Here is an 18870-nt window from a genome sequence, read left to right as displayed (position 1 = left end):
GGCCCAGTGGCTGGAGAAGAGGGGTAGGTGAAGAGGGGTAGAGAGGGAACAGAGCAGATCTTTTGGGCCCCTGTGGGTGAGGGCTTTTCTTTTCCACTGAGTGACTTAGAAGCCATGGGGCTGTCCCCATAGTAATTTCATTTCTCTCTCTCCTCTGTCCATCCTCAGGCCCCGTGGAGAATTGATTCCCCGAAGACCCGACCCCCCTGCACCCTCAGAAGAGGGGTTGAGAATGGAATCCTCTGTGGACGACGGCGCCACTGCCACCACCGCAGACGCCGCCTCCGGGGAGGCCCCCGAGGCTGGGCCCTCCCCCTCCCCCTCCCCCACCATGTGCCAAACGGGAGGCCCCGGCCCCCCGCCCCCCAGCCCCCCAGATGGCTCCCCTGACCCCCCTGACCCCCTCGGTGCCAAATGAGGCAGGAATCCCCACCCCCGCCGCCCCTCCATAGAGAGCCGCCTTTCTCGGAACTGAACTGAACTCTTTTGGGCCTGGGGCCCCTTGACACAGCGGAGGTCCCTCCTCACCCACTCCTGGCCCCAGACAGGGGCCGCAGGCTTCGGGGACCCGGACCCCCCATTTCGCGTCTCCCCTTTCCCTCCCCAGCCCGGCCCCTGGAGGGGCCTCTGGTTCAAACCTTCGCGTGGCATTTTCACATTATTTAAAAAAGACAAAAACAACTTTTTGGAGGAACACGGGGCCTGTGCGTGTTTCGCGAGGTGAGGAGGGGAGGATGCAGGGAGCGAGTGCGACCCTGAGAAGTCCCATCCTCACAGCCAGGCCCGCATGGCAGATGGGACATCGATGCTAAGAGAGGCAGAAACTCCTGCACAGTGGCGAAGGCCCGGCTTCTCTGCTTCTCCGGATCCCTGCTCTGCGCCTGGTGTTTACATCGCCCGACCTCGGCCGCTGCAGCAGCAGCACTGCTGGCTCAAGAGGCCATAAGGATGAAGCAAGAGAATCGCTTGAACCCAGGAGACGGAGGTTGCAGTGAGCCGAGATCATGCCACTGCATTCCAGCCTGGGCGACAGAGTGAAACTCCATCTCAAAAACAAACAAAAAAACAAACCATAAGGAGCCCACGGGTCTGGTGGGGAAGGTGCAGGCTGTGGTCAGAGCCACGTTTCTGCAAGGTGGCCTGTGGTGGTGGCCAGACGCTATCCCAGGGCCAGGGGCTAGTGGGGCCGGGACTCAGAAATGACCTGCTCATGCCCACACTGGATCATGATCACATCCCGCCCACGTCAGGTCGGCACTGCCTGTTCCTTGAAGTTCAGGGTCTACCTCCCCGCCCACCGTGGTACTGCCTCAGTTTACCTGTTTTTCCATGCGACCGCCCACCTCGCTGACATTCTCATCCCTTGCCTTTACCCTAACCGCACCTCTCTGTGTGGCTCTCTCTCATTTCCATCCTTCTGGCTCCCTGTCTCACCCTGCCGCAGTTTTGGTCTCCATCTGATCTGGAGATTTTCTGTCTCCCCATCTGAGTCTCTTGCTCTCGGCCTCCTCCTCCCTGTCTAATTCTACTTCGATGTTTTTGTCTCGAGTTCCTCCCTGCCTCCACATTTTTCTCCTTGTCTGTGACTCCCTGTCACCTCCTCCTGTTTCGATTATGTCCTTCTGCCTTGTGCTTTTGTCTCTATTTCCTTTTTTTATGAGACGGAGTCTCTGTCGCCCAGGCTGGAGTGCAGTAGGGTGATCTTGGCTCACTGCAATCCTCCTGGGTTCAAGTGATTCTCCTGCCTCAGCCTCCCAAGTAGCTGGAATTACAGGCGCCTGCCACCAGGCCCGGGTACTTTTTGTATTTTTAGTAGAGATGGGGTTACACCATGTTGGCCAGGCTGATCTCGAACTCATGACCTCAAGTGATCTGCCTGCCTTGGCCTCCCAAAGTGCTGGGATTACAGGCGTGAGCCACCGCGCCAGGCTGTCTCTATTTCTTGTCCTCGGTTTCTCCTGGATTCTGTTTCTGACTCTGTCTTTTTCCCTCTGACCGGGTTTGTCTTTGCGGCTCTGATCTCTTGGCCTCGACTTGTCCCCCATCACCTTGGTACCAGGTTCACTGGTGTATTTGCGGGATGTAGCTTGGATGCAGGAAGAGGGAAGGAGCAAGGGGTGGGAACCCAGCCCCTTCCCTCTGTTAGGGGGCTGTAGTGTAGACTCCGGCCTCAGAGTTAAGGTGATGGCGGCATCAGGGTCGCATGTGAGTCCTGGGGGACTGGGGAAAGGGAGAGAGAGGATAAGGTTTTAGCTTCTTCCCAATAAGTCTCCTGCTGGGAGACTTGGTGCTTGAAGTGATCCTGAGACGCCTGCCACAGGGTGGGTGCTGCACGAACCAAGCCAGCGGGGGGAAGATGAGAGCTGGACTTTCTGGGTCTGAGGGAGGAAGGGCTGGTGACTGGGGGCAGGACTTCTGGGTCTGAGGGAGGAGGAGGCTGGGCCTGAACTCTGGTCTGAGGGAGGAGGGGCTGGGGGCCTGGACTCCTGGGCCTTAGGGAGGAGGGGCTGGGGGCCTGGACTCCTGGGTCTGAGGGAAGAAGGGGTTGGGCCTGGACTCTTGGGTCTGAGGGAGGAATGGTTAGTTCTCTAGGACTGACATAACAAAGTACCTCAAAATTAGTGGCTTAAATCACAAAAACTGATGGTCTCCCAGTGCTGGAGGTCAGAAGTCTGAGATGAGGGTGTCGGGCCTGGCTGCTCCTGAGGCTGTGAGGATGAGCCCCCGGTCTCTGGCTTCCGAGGGTGTCCTGGCAGCTTTGGTTTTCCTCGGTTTGCAGAGGCATCACCCCAATCTCTGCCTTCACCTCCACATGGTGTCCTTTCTGTGCGTCTGTGTCTCTGTCCAAACTTTTATAAGACATGCATCCTATTGGATTAGGGCCCACATGAATGACCTCATCTGAACTAATTATATCTGCAATGACCTTATTTCCTAATAAGATCACATTCTGAGATGCTGGGGGTTAGGATTTTAATGTAAAGTTTTTTTTGTGGGGGTGGGGGAGACACAATTTGACCCGTGCTGAGTCCATTTTGTGTTGCTCTGACAGAAGACCTGAGGCTGGGTCTTTATAAAGGAAGAGGTTGATTTGGCTCAGATTCTGATGGCTGGAAGGTTCAAGACTGGGCAGGTGCACTCGCTGAGGACCTCCCTCATCCCTGAGGCTGCTGCTGCTCCTGGGGGAGGGCAGAAGGATGCAGCTGTGTGCACAGAGATCACATGGTGCTGAAGGAAGCAAGGGAGAGAAAACCAAACTCCCAAGGGTGAGAACTCACTCACGCAGGCACTAATCTATCCATGAGGAATCCACCTCCATGACCACACAGCTCCTATGAGGCCCCACATCCCAACACCTGCCACACTGGGGCTCGAATCTCAACATGAATTTTAGTGAGGACAAACGATATCCAAACCATCGCCACCTGAAAGAAGTAGGCTGAGGCTGGGCGCGGTGGCTTACACCTGTAATCCCAGCACTTTGGGAGGCTGAGGCAGGTGGATCACCTGAGGTCAGGAGTTCGAGACCAGCTTGGCCAATATGGTGAAACCCCGTCTCTACTAAAAATACAAAAATTAGCTGGGTACAGTGGCACACATCTGTAATCCCAGCTACTCGGGAGGCTGAGGCAGGAGAATCGCTTGCACCTGGGAGGTGGAGGTTGCAGTGAGCTGAGATGGTGCCATTGCACTCCAGTCTAGGGTACAGAGCGAGACTCCTTCTCAAAAAAAAAAAAAAACACACACACACACACACAAAAACTACAAAAAAAAAATCAGAAGCGTGCTGGGAGCTTGGGGGTCCTGGGCGAGGAGGGAGCCGGACGCAAAATCCTCAAGTCCTGAGGGAAGACGGACTGTGGGCAATGCTGAAGGTCAGTGTGAAGTGATGCAGCCTGGCTGGAATGTTCCACAGGCATCTCCAGCTTAATTTGGTCAAAACGGAATGCCTGATTTCCCCTAAAATACTCCCTTTCGACCATCTCAGTCATGGCACTGTCATTCACCAGCTGCCGCAGCTCTCAGCAAGTCCTTTTGGCTCCTCTTTCAAGACTCCTAGCGTGGCCCAACGTTCTCCACCTCCACAGCCACGCCATCCTGCACCGCACAGCCTCCTCTCACCTCCCCGCTCGCCTCCAAATTTTTCTCCTTGCAGCAGCCAGGGGCCTCTCCTGCAACCTCAATCCAAACACGTCAGGCCCCTACCTCCTGCCCTTGCACGGCTTTCATCTGCTAAGAATCCATCCAGAGGCCCTTCTGGGGCGGCCCAGGCCCCACGCGACCGGCCGCCTGCCTCTGCCCTCCCCTCCCACCGCACTCCCCTCTTCGCCACGAGCGGGCTCCGCGCGTCTTCCTGCCTCTGCCTGCCACGGAGCCGGCCGCCCTGCACGCAGTTCATCCGGGGAGGCGGCAGGAAAGGGTGACATAGTGGCGGGACCCGCTGTTTACCCTGGGACCTCATCTCCCACGACCTTCTTGGGTCGATGACTCCATTTCCCTGGCACCTGTGGGAAAGAGAAGTGGGGAATTCTATTTTCTCATTTGGAACTCCATTTCCCACCAGCCCCCGGGGCCGCGGAGGTCAAAGCCTCCTCTGTACCCTCCACAAAAGTACGGGATCCGACTAAGAAAAAGAAGGCAAACGCCGCCACGGAGTCTCGGGAAACTGCGACGCCCGGAAAACCTCGGGTCTGGGTCACCGTGGCTTTGGCGCCGCACAGCCTGCCGGGAACTGTAGTCCACCTTCCCGCAGAGGGGCGCAGGGTACCTGCACCGCGGGGCCCCTCAGGCCGGCAGGTGCCTGTGGCCAAGGGTGGGACAGGGATCAAGGCCGAAATTCCGAAGCGCCGCACCCCATCGGAGAGCTCAAAAGCGAACACAGCGGGCAGGAGGGACTACAACTCTCAGCACGCCTGGGGGCCATAGGCGCCTCTCCCACCCGCGTCCTGGTCCCGGGCCCTGCCGGGACTTGTAGTTTTTTGTTTTTTTTTTTTAACTAAAGAGCTCCTCAGCTTCAAAGGCGGGCATGGCAGAGTGACATGGGACCTCCCAATCCGCCATCGCACCCTTCTCGGGATCCACGAGCCCGTTCTTTGGGGACACCACGCATACCCCAACTGGAGGGCAAAAGGTCACAGACCTTAGCCCAGGATTCAGGGGTATGCCACATGCCAAGACTTCACCTTCATAGAGGCGATCCTCCAATTTCTTTGGCTGTCAAGAATCCCAGGAGACATTCAGAACTATCCTTGACACAAAATGTCCTTCAAAGGAGGCTGATCCTTTGACAACAGACAAGCCTGGCTCTGGCACTGGCCCATAGTCCTGCCCTCTTGGCCCCATCTAAGGCTGCCCAGCCCTTCAGGACATCCCATCAGCAAGGCCCTTGTAGGACATGGGCCATCTCCCCACTCATCCTTCCCTGATCCTCACTGAGGTGGTCGCATGTTCTTCCAGCTCCAGGTTGTCCTCAAAGCCCTCGCCCAGCTCACGTCACCAGCTTTATCTCCTGCCCCTTAAAGACCTCAAGCCCCATGAAAGCAAAGATGGGGACTAGCTGATGGCTGTAGCGTAACTGGCTGATGGCTGTCAACTTCTAGAATGAATGCTAGACCTTGACCCTGAACCCCTGTATTCTAAACTCTGTCCTCGGCCAATTCCAACTCCAGACTCCCAACGCATTAACCTTCTCCCTTTACTCTACTCCTGCTGGGCTCAGGGTGAAACCAGAACAGACCCACCAGGACAGCCCAGGCAGCACCCAGAGACAGGCGGGTCCAGGCCCCTGTCTAGGGAAACAGGCTGGCTCCACCGAGCACGACTCTGTCAACCCCAAGAAATGAGGGGGTCAGCAGGCCAAGTGGTTAAATAATTAATAAGATTACCAACAGCGTATTAATTACAAAGAACAGAGAGGAGCTAGAGGTGGTGAATTTTCCAAACAGGGAACCGGGATCCACAGCCCCAAGGCCCAGGGGTCCGGCCACCCAGGCGGGGCAGCTCCGTAATAAATAATGGAGTTGGGGGCAGGGGGTCAGGGCTGCTCCTGCTTCTTCTTGACTGAAATCCGCTTCTTTCTCGCTGCCAGCATCTCATAGAAGGGGTCCACACTCACAGCCGCCCTGCAGAAGGGGAGGGGTCCCAGGATGAGGGCCAAGGAGTCCAGGCCCCAGCCCCTCCTCCCTCAGACCCAGCAGTCCAGGACCCCAGCCCCTCCTCCCTCAGACCCAGCAGTCCAGACCCCCGGCCCCTCCTCCCTCAGACACAGGAGTCCAGGTCCCCAGCCCCTCCTCCCTTAGACCCAGCAGTCCAGGCCCCTGGCCCCTCCTCCCCCACACACAGAAGTCCAGGCCCCCGGCCCCTCCTCCGTCAGACCCAGGAGGAGTCTCAGCCCCCCGGCCCCTCCTCCCTCAGAGCCAGGAGTCCAGGCCCCAGCCCCTCCTCTATCAGACCCAGGAGTCCAGGCCCCCAGCCCCTCCTCCCTCAGGCCCAGGAGTCCAGGCTCACTGGATGGACTTGATCCACTCGTCCTTCTCCTCCTGCGTGGGGGCCGAGATCCGGTACACCATGTGGTTTCCCTCCACCACTCGGCCGTCCGCCTCAGTTTTGCAGGCTTTGATGAGCTGCCCCTTGTTGTTGGGGATGTAAAGTTCAAAGCAGTTCTGGGGACGAGAGAGGAAGGGCGCAGGTAAGAACCAGCCCTAGGCAGAGGAGGCCCCGCCCTGGCAGGAAGGTGTACAGAGAAGGTCTTACCGGTTTCCGGGGGTCGTCCACCTCCCGGATGCTCAGATTCTCCAGGGGGATGATTCCTCGGGGCTCCTTGTCCTGAAGAAGCAAGGTGGACAGAACTCAGACTTCCAAGTCCTCACCCCGCCCCACCTCCCTCAGCCCCAGGAGTCCAGGCTCCCAGCCACTCCTCCCAGGACCCCAGCGCCCAGGCCAGGTCACGCTCACCGTGGTGTACTCAAAGTAGTAGAGGCAGTTGTCTGTGAGGATAAACCAGCGCCGCTTCCACGTCTTCACCCGGCCCCCTGAAAGGGAAGGGGTGGGAGGGGGCCTGGGCTCAACGGGGGGACAGGGCCTCTGGGAGATGGGAGGGGCGTGAGAAGCAGAGCAAGAGCGGTAGAGGTGGGGCTCTTGGGGCCTAGACAAAGCCGCTGCATTGGGGGAGACAGACAAGCAGAGCCAGGCGTGTTGGGGCTCCAGGAATCGTCCACCCCCCAGCTGGAGGCTCCATGTTTTCTGAGTCTGTCAGTCCCAGCCCAGGAGCCTGAGACCCCAGCCCCCTCCTCCTGTGGGCAGGAGGCCAAGGCGCCAGGGCAGCCCCCTCCCCTCATCTAGTGATGGGAGACAAAGACAGGTCATGTACCTACCTCCTGGGGCAGACAGCGAGAAAGCAGGCAGGACCAGGTGCAGGAGAAGGGAAGGCGGGAGAATGGAGCACCCCCAAGAGCCGCAGGCGACAGAAACAGGGTGGGCACAGGGAGGGATGCGCAGGGGCGGGACAGAGGCAAACACAGGAGAGAGAGAAAGACGCAGAGAGGGAGGGGAGGGAGAGAGAGGGAAGAAAACCAGTTACATCCACGAGGGGGGGATGGCCGGGGCTCTTCCCTCCCAGAGAGGCCAAGGGCCATGAGCCCCAGGTGGCAGCCTTGAAAACCCCTTGCTTCGGTACAGGGCCCCAGCCTACCCCCTAAGGTCTGTCCTAGGCCAGGAGCGTCCTCCCTTGACATGGTAAAAGTGCCTCTCCCCTGGAGGTGGCCCCCACAGGGAAGAAGGCAAAATCCCCAGTCCTTGGTCTGAGGTGGGTGTGAGGGCCCATCTCAGCTCCTGCACAAACTGGCTGTGTGACCTCCGGGCACTCTCTTGGACTCTCTGGACTCCAGCCTGGAGACTCACTTGGGCCTACACCTTCCTGCGGCAAAATGACCTGCTGCTGGCTTCCTTGTAGGCCCAGGGTTAAACAATGACAGTAAGAATGGCTTTTATTAGGCATGGAGTAGCAATCACCATCACCAATCTCCACTCCTGTATTTCCATCTTTTAAGGAAGGGGACCCTCTCTCTAACTGGCACAAAGGGAACAGAGGCCCTTTGGCCAGAGGTGTCCCTGGGGCTGGGCAGCCTTAGATGGGGCTCAGAGCCAAACTGAGGCATGAGCCTCAATTTCCTCATCTGGGAAATGGGAAAGTTACTGCTCACAGGAGCAGTTTTTGTTTTGTTTTTTTGAGACTGAGTCTCGCTCTGTCGCCCAGGCTGGATTTGCAATGGTGTGATCTCGGCTCACTGCAAGCTCCACCTCCTGGGTTCATGCAATTCTTGTGCCTCAGCCTCCCAAGTAGCTGGGATTACAGGTGCCCGCCACCACGCCCGGCTACTTTTTGTATTTTTAGTAGAGACAGGGTTTCACCATGTTGGCCAGGCTGGTCTCAAACTCCTGACCTCAAGTGATCCGCCTGCCTCAGCCTCCCAAAGTACTGAGATTACGGGCCTGAGCCACCGTGCCTGGCCTGACAGGAGCAGCTTTGAGGGAAGCAGTTCCTCGTGATGCTGGCGCCTTCCTGCTTCTCTTTCTGGCCCGCTCACTGCCAGGGGCACCTCGAGGACTCTCAATTTTACCCAGCAGTCTGCCTCCCTTGGATCAAATGCAGGGATCTGGACTGGGGTGTTGGCTGGACAGTGATTTGCCTGTTTTATTTTTATTTTATAGAGACGGGGTCTCGCTCTGTTGCCCAGGCTGGAGTGCAGTGGCACAATCACGACTCACTGAAGCCTCGAGCGCTCGGGCTCACACCCTCCTCCTGCATCACCAGGCCTGGCTAATTTTATTTTTTGTAGAGATGGGGGGTATCATTATATTGCCCAGGTTGGTCTCAAACTCCTGACCTCTAACAATCCTCCTGCCTTGTCCTCCCAAAGTGCTGAAATTACAGGGGTGGGCCCCTGTGCCCTGCCTGACCTGCATATTTTACATTTACCAGGAAACCCTGGCATCTGTTCAGGTGGTGATGCCCTGGTTTAAGAGCATAGTTTCACATGGGGAAGGCCCCAAGACTCAGAGGCCAAAGCTGCCCTATCCAACCTCCTTCCAAGAAGCCTGGCCTTGACTCCCTTCACTGAGCTGAAAGCTTCCTGTGGGTTCTCCTGCTGCCACGGGAAGCCTCCACTGCTGTGCTGGACTGTAACTCCCCAGATGTGTCTCTCTGGAGCAGCTGTGCACCCTGTCTCCATTATAACCACATCTAACACACAGGTGGCACCTACTGTTACCGGGCACGGCTCCAGGCCAGCAGTTCTCAACCTGGACTATGCACTGGGAGCACCTGAGGAGCTTAAACGATAACTGATGGCCCTTCTGCTCCTCAGAGTCTGACTTCAGGAGTCTATGGCCCAGCCACCAGAGTTTTCGAGGTGCCTAGGCAAATCTCATGTGCATCCAGGTCTGAGAACCACTCCAGTCCTCGTGCTAACCCCTCATCATGCTACGATCCTGTCTGATCCATGCTAACCGACCTTGAATGTGCCAGTGCCACGTTATGATGAAGACTCCCCCCTCCATCTCTGCTGGGTTTCCCGACTCATCTGCACCAGCCCTAGCTATTCCCTCCACAGCTGGAAGCCAGAATCTGCGACAGGTTTCCTTGCCTGTTTGACTTTTTTCTGCCTGTGGGTGGTGTTTCGGAAGGATGGCACCTGGATCAGCAAGTGCTCTGGGCCTGATGCCTTGGAGTGCGGGGTCAGTCCTGCCTGGGACCCTGGGAGTTCTTGCCAAGGGGAATAGGTTCCAGGGGTTTGGCTCCCTCGGGCTGGGTTAACACAGTGGAAAGAAGCCTGAGTGAACTCTTCTCCCACGAAAGGACAATGTCACCTGCCTCTCACTGCCTCCTCAGCCCAGCTCAGGGCCTGGCACAGAAGGGCTCCATGAACGTTTGTGGGTAAAGAGAAGGGGTTGGGAAGTACTTACTACAGGCCAGGCCCAGCGCACAGGCCTGATTTTATTTTCAGCCCCATTTTTTGGGTGTGGAAAACTGAGGTTCAGAGAAGTCAAATCATTTGCCTCAGTTCAGGCAGCAGGTTTGTGCAGAAGCTGAGTCCAGGGCTCAGGCCCACGAATGTCCTCCTGCAGAGGGACCAGCAGGGTCGGGAGGGCACGTACCCAGCTTCAGGAGCCAGCCTTCCCGGTCCGGGTTGAAGAAGGTGTGAGTCAGGTCATTCCCGTCATCCTCAGGAATCTTGAAGGGCTCATTTCGGATGCTGTCGTACAGGTTCTGAGGAGTGAAGGCTGCATCAGCCATTCGAGCCCCCTGGGGCCCCCCAGGGTTACTCAGGGTGGGGGGCAGTGAGACCAGTGATGGGATGACTCATGGTGGGGAAGAGAGAGGGGCAGGCTGGGGAGGAGAGAGAAGTGAAAGGCACAGAAGCGGACGGAGGCTGAGGTGAGGGAGGAAAGAAGAGATGCCCTGGTGATAGGTGGAGGAGTCGGCTACGTCCTCAAGAGAAACAGACAGATGAGGAATGAGGCCAATCGAGGGCCGGAAAGTGCAACAGCCAGAGACAGAGAAGACAGACAGACAGGCCAAAATTGTCAGGGCTAAAGCCTGAGAGAGACAGTCAAGAAGAGAAGCAGCCAGAGAGAGAAGAAGATCACACACGAGTTGGCATGATCGCGCCATCTTGGGGGTGAGGGCAGACAGCTCAGGCACTAGGAGACCACAGGTGGGGCGGGGGTGTCTGTGGCAGGAAGAGGGGCAGGGCTGAGGGGCAGGGAAGGGGGCTGACCCTGAGCAGCTCCTCAGGCAAGTCCCCGCCCTCGTTGATGCCCCGGTTCATGGCCACAAAGCGCTCCAGGCCCGGCTTGTCCCGGACATTGGGATTGTGGAGACTGGTGTTGAGCATGATGACGGCGAAGGACAGCACATAGCACGTGTCTGCACCAGACAGGGCAGGTGGTGACGACCCAGGCGTGTCAGCCCCCGGTGCCCCCACTCCCCAGGACCCAGGATTCCCGGCTCCCAGCCCCCTCCCTCCCTCAGACCTAGGAGTCTGGGCCCAAGTCTCTTCTTTCCCAGGACCCAGGAGTTGGGGCCCGCACCTGTGGACTGGAAAACCCCAGGGTTGCACAGGCAGTATCGCTGGGCGAAGGCCTCCATCATCCGGTCAATTTTCTGGGCCTCTCCGGGGAGGCGAAAGCTCCATAGAAATTGCCTGGGTTAGGGAGGGGCCAGGAATGGATGCCAGGGCTGGTGAGAGCCTGTCCCCACTCTCAGTCCCTGTGTTAGGAAATGGTCCACGAGGAATCCCGACCTTCCGGCCTCAGCAGTTGTTTCAGGTTATGGTTACATGATCCAATCTGACCAATGGGCATTGGCCATGGGAGTGTTGTGAATCCGCACAGGAATAGCCTCTTTCTGCTAAGTTTACTAGACAGGTCTGGGGGTTGATTGAGGCTTGTTATCAAGTAAGCAGGTCTGCAGAGAGCAATGCTGACACAGTAGCAAATACAAGAGGCAAAGACAGTCGACTTTCTGACCACCATTTGAGCTCCTGGATACAGCCATACCTGAAGGAGGCCATAACCCTGGACTTTTATGGTGCAGGACACACTCAGTTCCCTAGTTTTTGTTTCTGTTTTGCTTGTTTCTGTTTTTTTCTTTGTCTTTTTTTTTTTTTTTTTTTTTTGAGACAGAGTCTCACTCTGTCACCCAGGCTGGAGTGCAGTGGTGCAGTCTTGGCTCACTGCAAGCTCCGCCTCCCGGGTTCACGCCATTCTCCTGCCTCAGCCTCTCCAAGTAGCCAAGTAGCTGGGACTACAGGCGCCTGCCACCACGCCCGGCTAATTTTTTTGTATTTTTAGTAGAGACGGTGTTTCACCGTGGTCTCGATCTCCTGACCTCGTGATCCGCCCGCCTCGGCCTCCCAAAGTGCTGGGATTACAAGCGTGAGCCACCGCGCCCGGCCCTGTTTTTTTCTTGAGTAAGGTTTGTCACTTGTAACTAGGAAGGCCCTGACAGGTACACTCCTGGCCTTCCAAATCCCTCCCCTCACTCACCTGAGGGCCTGCACCAGATTGAGGTCGGTGAACTCATGCAGATCCACAAAAGCATGGAGCACTGCCAGGTTCAGCTCTTCCCTGGAAGGATGGGACAAAGACACATGCAGTGTGGAAAGGATGGGGCAGGAATGGGCAGGGGGCAATGCCCTGGGGAAGTCGTGCCCTCTCTACTGCACCACAGCTGCCCACTGCGGAGGGTGAAGTTTCCTGCTGGACTCCCACACAGGCCTGCCCCCAGGGTGGAGGATGCTCAGAACACACTCTTGGGAGGAATATCTGGCTTGGGAACCCTGGTTAGGCCAGACCTTTGTACAGCTGGGAGAAATGCCGCAAACATGTATGCCACCTACTGTCACCTCTCTCAAATGATCCCCACTCCCCAGGTATCCAGACACAGTCCCCACACCCCCCAGAGATGCTTCCCACACACCCCAGATCTCTGTAAATCCCTGATTCCCAGACGTCCACAGATGGCCTCCAATCATCTGATGTCCAGTCCCATGCACCCTAGGCTTCCAAATGACCCCCCAACTCCTAGGCTCCCACAAGGGCCCAGCGGTCCCCACAGCTCCCAGATGGCCACCCAGTGCCTATGCACAGCCATGGTCTACCCACGGTTCTCGTGCTTCCATGACCCTTGAGAGATGTTCTCTACCCTTCTCAGACATAAATGGATGCCTCCCCACAACCCCCAGGTAATTCCAGAAGGCCCCACATCCTCAGATGCTCTCGGTTGGCCGCAGGCTCCCCTAGCCCATGTCAGTCCCTTCTGTTACAGTCCAGTCAGAAGGCTGATGTGCCAGGGCCTCTCTGCGGGAAGGCTGCAGGGCTGTTCTACCTGTGAGCTGCCAGTGTGAGGGCAGGAGCTGGGCCCGGGGGGGGGGAGGGAGGGGCCCCACGGGAGCTGAGTGGTGGCCGTACCTCTCCCCCAGGTAGTCCCCGATGGCTGTCTTGTTCAGCCCCTCGCCCTTGTACAGGAAGCGGGCAATCTCCTCGGGTGTGTTCTGCAGCAATTCGTTCTCCACCAAGAACTGGATCCCCTGGTGAGTGGGGACAAGGTCTCAGTGCTGAGGGCCAGAAAGCCACCCCGCTCACCTCCCTGGGAACCTCAGCATCCAGACCTACCCCCACCCTCAACAGACCAGGGCCAGGTTTCATTTTCAGCCTTCTCACAGGTCTTACGTAGCATTCTTCCCAACTCATGGCCTTTGCACCTCATGGCCTACCCTCTCTGCCTTTGCCTGGTTAATTCCAGCACCAACAACAGGGTCTGGCAAGGCACAGGTGCTCAGTACATTTTCTCTTTTTTCTGAGACCTGGTCTCGCTCTGTTGCACAGACTGGAGTGCAGTGGCGTGATCACAGTTCATTGCAGCTTCGAACTGCTGGGCTCAAGGGATCCTCTCACTTCGGCCTCCTGAGTAGCTGGGACTATAGGCATGCACCAACACACCTGGATAATTTATTTATTTATATTTTTTCTAGAGATGAGTTATCACTATGCTGCCCAGGCTGGTCTCAAATTCCTGGTGTCAAGCAATCCTCCCGCCTCGGCCTCTCAAAGCACTGGGATTACAGGCATAAGCCACCGAACCCAGCCAATAAATGTTTGTTGAATGACTGAACAGAATTCCAATTGCTTCAGGAAGGAATAACGTGACAACCTGTTAGCAGACGCAGTCCCTCAAGGGCTGTGAACTGGAAGCCCTGGCTAGACTGGAGGTTTCTCTGTCTGTGCTGTGAAGACCTCTCTACTACTGCCGTATCTCACTGTGAACTGTGGTATCGGTGTCCAAGGGCTCTCTGAGCACAAGGCAGCATCTAATTCTTCTTTGGGTCCCCAGCATTGCCCTACACAGGATCAGGCTCTTGAGAGGCCTCAGAAAATGGGTGTTAAATGAGTATGTGAACAGGTCGGGCACGGTGGCTCATGCGTGTAATTCCAGCACTTTGGGACGCTGAGGCGGGTGGATCACCTGAGGTCAGGAGTTTGAAAGCAGCCTGGCCGACATGGTGAAACCCCGTCTGTACTAAAAATACAAAAATTAGTTGGGCATGATGGTAGAAGCCTGTAAGCCCAGCTGCTTGGGAGGCTGAGGCAGGAGAATCGCAGGAGGCGGAGGTTACAGTGAGCCGAGATCACATCGCTGCACTCCAGCCTGGGTGATAGAGCAAGACTCCGACACACACACACACACACACACACACACACACACACACACAAACACATACGAGTTAAGTGAACAAAAGCCTTTCCTCCACCTGGTGAACACCTACTCATCCTTCAAACCCGACCTGAATGTCCCCTCCTCAAGGAAGCCCTCCCTGACTCCACCAACCTGCCTCCTCCAGAGGTCCACTACCCTGATACCTTCCTCTGTCATGGCACCTTTGTGGGAGGGAGGTCAACTCTCCTTTGTGCATGTCACTTTGTCCATAGCCCCTACAAGACTCGAGCTCATCTTGGGACCAGAAGTGCACCCATACAAGTAGAAAGTGGAAGACGACTTCCGGGCAGGGGACAAAACAGTCAGGAGGGCTGGAACACTTGGTCAGTGTTCAGTGTTCAGAGAACAAATGGACAGCCAGTATCCGAATCCAGTGATTAGGACCAAGTCTGTCCCCTAGAATAGAGCCGGCACCATCACGCTTCTGGAACCCGGAGGTGCCAGAAGCCCCTGCCTGGATGTTTGCCCAGCTGATCCCAGTCCTGTGGCCCCAAGCACCTTCTTGGGGTCCATGTTGAACTTCTTCCTGCCCATTGCCATCTTCCGGTTCCGCTGCAAGGTCTTACTGCAGGAGCAGAGAGCAGGGTGGGGGGTGGAGGGTCAATGCCTGGGCATCCCTGGCCTCAGCCAACCCCACGCCCCCTAGGTCATCAGCCCCAGCCCTCACCTGCCCTCATTGGCCTCCAGCCCCTCCACCTCGCTCATGGCTTCACTGAGCTCCTCCCGCAGGCGCTGAATCTCCACCAGCAGCTCCTGCTTCCGCCTCCGGATGTTCTCCAGCTCCATCCGCTCCTCTGGAGTCAGGTCTGGGGGTTCTAGGGATCGGGGTCAAGGTTTAAAAGTCAGTGCTAGGGGCGTGAGCCTGAATTCCTGCAATCTGGGGGCGGACAGAGCTGGGACAGGATGTGTAAGGGGCTTCCTATGTCTGCACAGAAGAATGGGCTGGGGGCCTGGATTCCTCCCTGCAGAGGAGAAAGAGCTGGGGCTGTAAACTCTTGAGTCCTGGGGGACAAGGGGAACTGGAGCCCGGATTCCTTAGTCTGAGGGAGAAGGGGAATGGGTGCCTGAGCTCTTAGGTCTGAGGGAAGAAAGGGCTGGGGGCCTGGGCTTCTAGGTCCATTACTTGGAAGGGGACTGAGGCCTTGGTTTTCTGACTCCATTACTGGCGAGGTAGCTGGGAACCTGGTTATCCGGACTCCTGGGTCCATGAAAAGTCACTACGGCCGGGGGAGCTGATGATAGCTCGGGAGAGTTGGGAAGATGGGGCGGGACATCGAAGGCCCCCGCCCCCCAAGAATTCTCCCTTCCCCGCAACCCAAGCGCCCCTCCCCGGCCCCGGCAGGCGCTGGGCTCGCCCGCCCCTCCAGCGGGAATGGTTCCGCCCCGGCCTCGCCTCCACCACTCCATCCCGCCCCTCCCGCCGCCACCGGAAACAGGCTCAGCCCAAACAATGGCCTGGAACGCCCCGCTTTCGGGCCCCGCCGGAAGCCCGTCCAGCGCCCAACAAAAGCGGCGCGACGAGTCTACGACTGAGCCGAACGCTTCTGGGCGGCGCGCGCCAGGGAGAAACGTTCGCGGCGGAACGTTCAGGAGAAAACGCTCCAGCAGCTCCCAGCCGACCCCGCCCCTCCCCGACCTACCATAGACGCCGTCCTCCATGGCGGCTAGGAAGGCCCGCGGGGAGTCCGGGGCGGTCCCGCCGGTCGGGCCTGGATCCGCGTTGGCCCGCGGGCTCGGGTGAGCCCGCTCAAACGCCCCGGGAGCCACCGCCGCCTCCTCAGCGCCAGTCCTCAGCGCTGAAAAGACTCTCCCTTCGTCGCCCAACCGCCCCTTCAGTAGGGACCGCCCCTCTTTTTGACACCGTCCAATCCTCAGTGGGCGCTTTCGTCCTCCCCGCCCTCGCCACCAAAGGATCGTCCTCCAGGGCCAACAGTCGTACAAAAAGCTCATGTAGGTATGTCCGGCCGGAGGTAGACGGCCCGCGGGGCCAATCGGAGTGCAGGCAGGGCAGCAGGCCCCGCCTCCGAAGCAACAGAAAGCACTTGACAGGCTTTCTCTCCAAAGAGAAGCCCCGGAAAAGTGTTACGCGGAGGCGGAGCTACGCGATACAGCCATCTCTGCGCCTGCTCAAAGGCCCTGGACACCGGGAGTCTAGGTAAACCGAGCCCCGCCTCCGATGACACGTTGCTAGGGGGCGGTACTTTTTTTTTTTTGTCTTGTTGCTAGGAGGCGGGGCTAGAACTGGCTTGTTTCCGTAAGCCACACCTCCTAGCAGGCCATGCTGGCTTCTGACCGCAAAGGTTGCCATGCAACCGGGAGCAGCTTTTGGCCTCCTTTTGCATTTCTTCTCCGCATATTTCTCCTCCTCTCAGCCCTTTCTTACCTCTGAACTCCTTCCTTACCACCATCTATGCCCCCCCCATCCCCCTCAACCTCTTCGGAGTCGTGGAGTGGTGAAACAAAAGACTTCTCCGTTTTTTGGTTTTTTTTTTTTTTTGGTACAAAGTCTTGCTCTGTCGCCCAAGCTGGAGTGCAGTTGCGCGATTTCGGTTCACTGCAACCTCCACCTCCAGGGTTCAAGCAATTCTCCTGCCCCAGCCTCCCGAGTAGCTGGGATTACAGGCTTGCACCATGATGGTGCGTGCCCGGCTGTTTTTTGTGTTTTTAATAGAGACGGGGTTTCACCATGTTGGGCGTCTCAAACTCCTGACCTCATGATCAGCCCACCTTGGCCTCCCAAAGTGCTGGGATTACAGGCGTGAGCCACCGCGCCTGGCCAAGATTTACTTTTTTCTAAATGCTATGCTATTTGGTATCGGTCATGGGGAATGGAACAGGGGAAGGTGAAATTTAGTGAAAGCACAGGCTCGGCCTTCCTGGCACCTTCTGCCGCTCAGACTCCTCCCTCATTTCTCCAAACTCCTCCCCTTAGCTTAGCATTCTCCTAAGACTCCTCCTTCCCCGGGCATCCTCCCGCTAAGACAACTCCCCTTTCCTCAGCATCCTCCCACCTCTCTGATTCCTTCTCCCATCTCAGAGGCCTTTTCTTCCTCTCTGGCTTCCCTCACGTCACGGTCCCCCTTGTCCTCTCATACTCTTGCCTTTTTTTTTTTTTTTTTTTTGAGACAGAGTTTTGTTCTTTTGCCCAGCCTGGAGTGAACTGGCGTGATCTCAGCTCACTGCAACCTCCACCCACAAGGTTCAAGCGATTCTCCTGCCTCAGCCACCCAAGTGGCTGGGATTATAGGCGCCCACCACCATGCCCGGCTAATTTTTGTATTTTTAGTAGAGACAGGGTTTTGCCATGTTGGCCAGGCTGGTCTCAAACTCCTGACCTCAGTGCTAGGATTATAGGCATGAGCCACCGTGCCTGGCCACCCTTGCCCTTCTTAAACTCCTCCCTCCTCTGAGGCCCCTTCCTCTTCCCCAGCCTTTATGTCCCATTATTTGTAAGGGAATGGGGTCAAGGGGCTGGCTGGAATAGGGAACCCAGGCACCCCTGTAAAGAGGGAAGCCATAAAGGGGGCTGAAGTGGTGTCTGGGCCTCGTCCTCATTTGCCGTCCCTGGGCTGGGCAGGTGGGGACGGATTCAGGGCCAGGACCTAGTTAAGCTGTCGGATTAGACATGGAGGCTCCTAATCCCCTCACTGACCTTTATGAGTGGCCCAGGCCCTGCCCTCCCCAGTGGAAACCCAGGCTGGGCTGCCCTGCTCCTACTCTCCTTCCAGATAAAACCCCTTCCCTGCCCCTTCACTTCCAACTTAACATCCTTCCCCAACCCTGCGTTTCCATTGCCCCTGTCCCTACCTACCCCAGACACCCTGAGCTGAGAGAGCAGCCAGCTAATTAATCCCATCCGGTTATTACATGGGGATTCTGAGGGATAAAGGGAGATGGAGAAGCTGGAGGGGGCATTTGGGTTGATGCAGTACTTGTGAAGGCTGAATGGCAATGACAGTGGCTGCCCTCGGTCCAGAACACAGGGTGGGAACACGTCCTCCTCACTGTCACTGGCTCCCTCTGCAGTTGGCTCCCAGCCTGCGGGGCACTTAGGTAGATGGTAGCATGGGCAGGGGGCCAGGTCGGACGACCCATGCTCGAGAAGCACATTCACAGACACACCCGCTAGGGCTCCCAGTTCTTTAATCTGGGGGACAGATCTCCCCCTAAAACACTCATTTTCCCACAGTGGGAAGAACCCTGGTGTCCAGAGCTACCTCCTCCTCCCCAGGTCCCCAAGCTGGGCCAGGGAAGTGACTCTGGCTGTTAGCCACAGCCCACGCCTACCCTTGCCCTGTGATTCAGACACCCGAGTTCAGAGCCAGCCTCCAAGAGTATCTTACATCCCAGCCTCTCCTGGAAGGCCGTATGATCCAGCACTGGGGAGAGGAGGGAAATCCCCAGGACTCGAATGCCCATCCCACCCTTGGTGTAGTGAGGACTCATCCTGCTGGAAAGGCCCCTGAAGAACTTCAAGTTCCAATGTCCCATTTTTACAGATGGGGAAACTGACATGAAGAGGAATCCAAAGTGACACAGTAAGTTGGGGCAGCATTGGGATTTAGAGCAAAGCTTCTGGGGTCCTTGAAAAA

General features: G+C 57.2%; 2 protein-coding genes across 2 annotated transcripts in view; one reads left to right on the top strand and one right to left on the bottom strand.

The window, feature by feature from the left end:
* Positions 1 to 694, top strand: part of LMTK3 (lemur tyrosine kinase 3) — a 28905-nt gene extending 28211 nt beyond the window's left edge. Inside the window, 1 exon segment of the mRNA XM_030820981.1 lies at positions 169 to 694. Coding sequence (XP_030676841.1) covers positions 169 to 185 — 17 coding nt within the window. The 3' untranslated portion in view covers positions 186 to 694.
* A 2262-nt stretch (positions 695 to 2956) lies between these two features.
* On the bottom strand, positions 2957 to 16286 carry CYTH2 (cytohesin 2). The gene is made up of 12 exons (XM_003269737.4): positions 15919 to 16286; positions 14946 to 15093; positions 14777 to 14843; positions 12973 to 13091; positions 12049 to 12129; positions 11092 to 11204; positions 10779 to 10927; positions 10156 to 10267; positions 6955 to 7031; positions 6754 to 6825; positions 6508 to 6662; positions 2957 to 6122 (listed from the first exon to the last, which is right to left on the bottom strand). Exons 1-12 carry the CDS (start codon positions 16226 to 16228, stop codon positions 6035 to 6037), a joined length of 1491 nt encoding a protein of 496 aa, XP_003269785.1. The 5' UTR covers positions 16229 to 16286; the 3' UTR covers positions 2957 to 6034.
* Between the last annotated feature and the right edge of the window lie 2584 nt (positions 16287 to 18870).

This window comes from Nomascus leucogenys, chromosome 10 (genome assembly GCF_006542625.1).
Source record: "Nomascus leucogenys isolate Asia chromosome 10, Asia_NLE_v1, whole genome shotgun sequence".
Lineage (NCBI taxonomy): Eukaryota > Metazoa > Chordata > Mammalia > Primates > Hylobatidae > Nomascus > Nomascus leucogenys.
This window is presented reverse-complemented; position numbering and strand designations above follow the sequence as displayed.